This window comes from Lolium perenne, chromosome 1 (genome assembly GCF_019359855.2).
Source record: "Lolium perenne isolate Kyuss_39 chromosome 1, Kyuss_2.0, whole genome shotgun sequence".
NCBI classification, from domain to species: Eukaryota; Viridiplantae; Streptophyta; class Magnoliopsida; order Poales; family Poaceae; genus Lolium; species Lolium perenne.
Genome location: NC_067244.2, coordinates 16,850,702 through 16,857,232, shown reverse-complemented (window position 1 = coordinate 16,857,232; position 6,531 = coordinate 16,850,702). Strand labels below are relative to the sequence as shown.

Here is a 6,531-nt window from a genome sequence, read left to right as displayed (position 1 = left end):
ATGCTAGTCTCTTTCCCCACACTTTCTCTCACCTACTTTTCCCACATGGGATGGTCCCCTCTATTAAAATGCATGCATCCGGACGCTGTTTGAGGGACGCGGCTGGGAAGGGTCTTTTTTTTGTACAGATTTTTGGTCTCTTTTTGTCCGGCGCGGTCCCAAACGTGCCCCAAATCATTTGTGCCGGACGCTTTTTAAGGGACGCGATTGGAGATGCTCTAAAACACATGTAATATATAAAATAAAGCTTGGTGGCAGTAAGATGAACATTGCAAATATGGTAGCTCATAAGAGGTGAAAATGTTTGACACTGGTGCAAGCGAAATAGATACTACCAAACATTTGGACGCTAGGATATTAACTAACATATAACAAATCTCGGTTATCTGACAGTTCACTCCCACGTCTAAATAACCTTTGTACAGAGTTGTGTATATGCATCCCCAAGTCATTTCTTTTCATAGACCACAGAAGAAAAAATATATAAGAATTCATATTGAAAATGGCCAGAACTGAGCAGTCAATTATCTATGAAAAAAAACAATATCACCTTGAAAATATCCTTTCGGAGCAATAGCACACATCTATTTTTAATGCTTCAACTCTACAGAGATTTCAAAAATCAAGCCTAATCGTCATAAGGGAAGCTGGAGAAACAAAAGCTGATTGCCAGAGATATATTTGATTATGTAGCCATCGTATATTCAACCAATATTGTGGAAATGAGACTAAACTGTATGGTTCAGTGCTTACTAAGCCAGACCAAAAAAACACGAGGCTACAAAATTCACACATAGAAATAATGAAACTGAAGGAATTTGGGGAAAGTATATTTGATTCACTGAGTAATTTTCAGATACATCTCAAGTACATCATGAAGGAGATAAGAAGGAGTTCTGGAGTTTCTCTCTATCTCTCGATTCTTCTCACCCTTTCACACATAAGACCCTACAATACTAGAAAACTACAACATACTCCAACACTCCCCCTCAAGATGGGGCAAATACATCATATAGACCCATCTTGCTACAAAATATATTAAATAACTTTTCAGGTAATCCTTTTGTAAGCACATCTGCCACTTGACTAGCTGATGTAACATATGGTAAACATATTACTCCTCTATCTAGCTTTTCTTTGATGAAGTGTCTATCAATTTCAACATGTTTTGTTCTATCATGCTGAATAGGATTATTAGCAATGTCGATAGCAGCTTTATTATCACAATAGAGCATCAGGGGCTTACATTTATACAACTTCAATTCTGTTAGAAGGATCTTTAGCCATAACAGTTCACATATACCGTGGGCCATGGATCTGAATTCAGCTTCCGCGGTTGATCGAGCTACTACACTCTGCTTCTTGCTACGCCATGAGACAAGATTCCCTCCAACATAAGTGCAATAGCCAGAAGTTGATCTCCGGTCTTCGAGTGAACCTGCCCAGTCAGCGTCAGTATAACATTCAACATGTAAATCTCCTTGTTTTGTATATAGGAGACCTTTTCCTGGGCTTCCCTTCAAGTACCGCAGAATTCTATTGACAGCTTCCATATGTATTACTTTTGGATCATGCATAAATTGACTCACGACACCGACAGCATAAGCTATATCTGGACGTGTATGTGAAAGATAAATTAGCCTTCCTACTAGCCTTTGGTAGCGTCCCCTATCAACCGAAGCCCCAATATCACAACTTAACCGATGATTTTGCTCAATCGGTGTAGCTGCAGGCCGTGAACCGTGCATACCAGTTTCCTTAATTAAATCTAGGACATATTTCCTTTGTGACAAGAATATGCCCTTTGATCCACGTGAAACTTCTATACCAAGAAAATACCTTAAGTAGCCCAAGTCTTTCACGTCAAACTCTTGTGCAAGGTATTTCTTCAGATTTGTGATCTCCTGCGAGTCATCACCTGTAATCACAATGTCATCAACATACACTATCAGTATTGATACCTTGTCATTCACATGTTGGTAGAATAGTGTATGGTCGGCATTGCTTTGATGATAGCCCCTCTTCAACATTGCTTGCCTGAATCGATCGAACCAAGCCCGTGGTGATTGTTTCAAGCCATATAATGACCGACGTAGACGCAACACCTTTCCATTAGTTTGACTTGATTCAAAACCGGGAGGAATATGCATGTATACTTCCTCTTGGAGGTCTCCATGAAGGAAGGCATTTTTTACATCCATTTGGTAAATATCCCAATCAAGATTAACAGCACATGATATAAGAGTCCTGACTGAATTCATCTTTGCCACAGGTGCAAAGGTTTCTTCGTAGTCAATCCCATAGGTTTGTGTGTAACCCTTGGCTACTAGACGCGCTTTATATCTATCCACCTTTCCCTCTGGAGTATGTTTAACGGTGAAAACCCATTTACATCCTACAGGATGCTTACCTGGAGGTAGATTCACGAGCTCCCAGGTTTTATTCTTTTCCAAAGCTTTCATCTCATCAAGCATGGCATCCTTCCATTTTGGGTCCTCTATGGCTATTTCCCAGCGTGATGGTATGGAAACCGAGTCTAAAGAGGCAATGAAGCTTCGGAAGGATGGACTACAATACTTGTAGGAGACAAACTTAGCTATATCATGCTTATACCCAACAAAGTCTTTGAGGTGTCCTGGAGTATTTCGGGTTCTAGTTGGCTTTCTCAAGGCAATAGGCAAATTATTTTGAGGGACATCTTCAGGGGTATGATTAGTTGGTTGGTTATCGCCCTGTCCTGTAGTGCTAGTAGGAGATACAGAACTAGGAGAGTTGGCATCAAAACCTGGGTCCTCATGCATGGGAGACTCTACACCTTGCAATGGATGTGATAAAGTCCTTGTCGCATCTCCTGTATCTCCCTGGCAGGAGTCACTATCATCTTCTTTCTCCTCCCCCTGACTTTGAGCATTGTTATGAATTAAAGAGCCACCTGAAGTGGGAACAAGAACTGGGTTCAGAGTATCATCATGCCCTCCTTCTTGTTGCACTTCAGGTGCAGCCAAGGTAATGCCAGTGTTACTTGCTGGCCCATAATATGACTCATGTTCACGAAAGGTTACATCCATGCTTATGAAGAATCTACGCTCTGAGGAACACCAACACCTATATCCCTTTTTTGATGGAGGGTAGCCCACAAATACACATTTAATGGCTCGTGGATCTAATTTTCCAACAGAATTTCGGTAATCATGCACAAAGCAAACACATCCAAACACCTTTGGAGGGACTATAAATTCATTTGATTTGAAAAGACACTCAGCAGGAGTTTTATAGCCTAAGATACGAAGAGGCATCCGGTTTATCAAATATGTAGCCGTTTTTACTGCTTCACCCCAAAGAAACTTGGGTATATTTGTTGTGAACATAAGTGAACGTGCAACCTCCAATAAGTGCCTATTTTTACGCTCTGCGACACCATTTTGCTCAGGGGTATTGACACAAGTAGTCTGGTGTTCTATCCCGTTTGAGGCTAGAAATTGGCCAAATTCCATATTAATATACTCGGTGCCATTATCTGAACGTAATATCTTAACAGATGTGGCATGCTGGTTTTTTATAAGAGCACACAAGTCTTTGAACACAGTCAGAACATCACTCTTGTGTTTTAAAAGATAAAGCCAAGTATAACGGCTAAAACAGTCGATGAAAGTTACAAACCATCGGTGTCCTAAGATAGACTGAACCTCACAGGGGCCCCAGACATCTGAATGAATTATTTCAAATGGTTTGCTGCTCCTTAGACCAACACTAGGATAAGGAGCCCTAGTATGTTTAGCCAGCTCACAAGCATCACATACGAGGAGTTCTCTAGGACATGACTTGAACAAAGTAGGATATATACGAGATAAGGAGTTCTCTAGGACATGACTTGAACAAAGTAGGATATATACGAGATAAGGCTGCAAAAGAAAGATGGCCAAGCCTGCGATGATGTAGTAGTAGCTCCTCACCAAGAGACAAACAAGATGTGAGGGCAACTTCATCACTTTCATTATCAAGGTAATAGAGGCCATCGTGCTCGGTCCCAGTCCCCAAAACTCTCCCAGTTCCTAAATCTTGAAAAGCACAACAAGTAGGATCAAACCAACTTCTACAATGACGAGATTTATTAAGAGAGCTAACAGATAATAGGTTGACTGGAAATTTAGGGACGTGTAGTACAGGAGATAAGGACAACGTCTTGGTGCATCTAACGGATCCACGTCCTACTATAGGTGCCATAGATCCATCAGCTACACGTACCTTGTCCTTACCTGAACAAGGAGTATATGTAGTAAACAAGTCAGAAGCTCCTGTCATATGATTTGTAGCTCCTGTGTCAATAATCCAGGGCTTTGATTGTGATGTGGTAGTACGTGCATGATGATATTCTTTACCTTGAGAGGAAGTGTCCAAGAGAGTGGATTCAGCCTTATAGGGACCCTTGGAGTAGGAAGCACCTTCAAAGAGACGGCCCTTGGAATTGAAATCTTCGATATCTCTTGAATCTGCCACTAGTGAGTCCTGCACAGATGTGACATGGTTTGCTTGCCGTTTACTTGCTGCCTGAACTCCCCCTGACCACTGTCTCCCTTTATTCCACCAAGATGGAAAACCATACAGTTCAAAACATGCATCCTCTGTATGCCCTTTCCTTCTGCAATGATCACAATAGAGTTTACTGTTGTCGGATTTCCCAAAGGGCCTTGCAACATAACGAGGTCGCATAGATAGAGCTGCATTATCATCCCCACCTTTTAGGTCATCTTCCTTACAATGACCCAACCGTGTCTCTTCCTCAAGGACACTAGAGATGATATCATCAAGGCTGGGCCACATTGGTTGAGCGAAAAGAAGTTGACGTCGAAGATCAAATTCCTGGTTTAGTCCATCAAGAAAGAGCTTGGCCACAAGAGACTCAAACCATTTATGATGGATGGCTAAATCATTCTTATCAACAGGCTGGAAAGGGTGATAATAATGTAGATCTCTATATAAACGTTTCACCTCACCAGCATACTCAGTTACAGATTGTGTACCTTGCTTTAGGTGAGCGAGTTCCTCCATAATGCGAGTGGCCTGCATCTTGTTTGATTTGCCAGCAAACTGGTTCTCTAATGCAGCCCATACCTCGAATACAGTTGTTATGATTTCAACCTGCTGGCGCACAATGGGTTCCATACTTCCCAATAACCACACCAAAATTCTATCATTAATCTGTCTAGCAGAAGTATCGCTGCTCTTCAGATTCTCTTCATTGTCAGCAAGCAAGTATTCATAACCATGAGAGCTCAGAATTAATTGAGCATGACGCCTCCAACTAACATAATTGCCAGGACCAGATAATCTTACAGGATTGGACTCAAGTGCATACTTTACAGGAAATACCTTGACTTGTTGCTGCTGCTCCAATAATTTATTGAAGATTTCATATATTCTGTCCATACTCGAATCACCTGAGTTGTCTTTGTTTGAATCTGTCATTATTCGCAACGCCAGAAATACACCAACGAACTAGTATACCCAAGTCTGAACTTCTAATTGCACCCAAAGAACAAGAAGAAATAAGTACGTGTGTGTTGTGGTCACTCCTGCTGAATCACGACATATAAAGACTGCCTCACAGGGCTTATATTTTGCAGCAGCGAATGGCTTGGCAAGATTCTCGACTGCACTAATCCAATTACTAGAAGCAACAATCAGTACTAGCACTTCCTCATGCTGATGGCCAAATGGAGTAGACGCAGCAACTCGTGTAAATGGATTGGTGACAGAAGTGACCTTGATGACAGTAACTTCAACACAGCTGCAGTACGTCCTCCTCAGGTCCGAAGATATGGCAACAACCAAAGAAGAGGCCTAGGCGACCGAGCTAGATGCCAAGAGTTACAGATCTCACCGCAGAAAGGATGAACCAGTCTCCCGCAATTTCAATAGCAACGGGCGACAGCGGCGACGAACGACGGGCGACGGCGGCGACACAGCACCGCCCCTTCAGTGAAAATTTGCTCAAGAATGCAGGCGAGACGCTCGAGAATCAGCCTGCTCTGATACCATGAAGGAATTTGGGGAAAGTATATTTGATTCACTGAGTAATTTTCAGATACATCTCAAGTACATCATGAAGGAGATAAGAAGGAGTTCTGGAGTTTCTCTCTATCTCTCGATTCTTCTCACCCTTTCACACATAAGACCCTACAATACTAGAAAACTACAACATACTCCAACAGAAACTCATACACGAAATCACCTCTGCGCGGCATTGGGCTTCGTTGGGGTAATCCCTCACACTCACAGGGTGGCCCTCCTCTTGGCAGCGGAAGTAGAGGCTGTTGGAGCGTGACGCCCTAGGGGAGCGGCCGGGGGAGCGATGTCAGTGGGCCGAGCCCAGAGGGAGCATCCACGAGAGGGGAGACGGCTCCAGCGAGGGGAGCGGTGGGGATAGGCCGCCGCGTCGCGGACAACATCCTGGTAGGAGCAGTTGGAACTGGACTCAGAGTTGGAGCTCGTCCAGCGCAGATCGCGGCCCGAGCGACGGCCGTCCGGGGA

General features: G+C 43.1%; 1 protein-coding gene across 2 annotated transcripts; it reads right to left on the bottom strand.

Moving 5' to 3' along the window:
• Nucleotides 1–827: 827 nt before the first annotated feature.
• LOC139836061 (uncharacterized) lies at nucleotides 828–6,172 on the bottom strand. Of its 2 annotated transcripts, XM_071826262.1 has the most exons (3): nucleotides 3,954–6,172; nucleotides 1,840–2,932; nucleotides 1,235–1,438 (listed from the first exon to the last, which is right to left on the bottom strand). In XM_071826262.1, exons 1-3 carry the CDS (start codon nucleotides 5,464–5,466, stop codon nucleotides 1,366–1,368), a joined length of 2,679 nt encoding a protein of 892 aa, XP_071682363.1. In that variant the 5' UTR covers nucleotides 5,467–6,172; the 3' UTR covers nucleotides 1,235–1,365. The 2 variants fall into 2 exon arrangements, with proteins under 2 accessions (XP_071682362.1, XP_071682363.1); XM_071826261.1 differs by having other exon boundaries at nucleotides 828–2,932.
• Nucleotides 6,173–6,531: the final 359 nt, after the last annotated feature.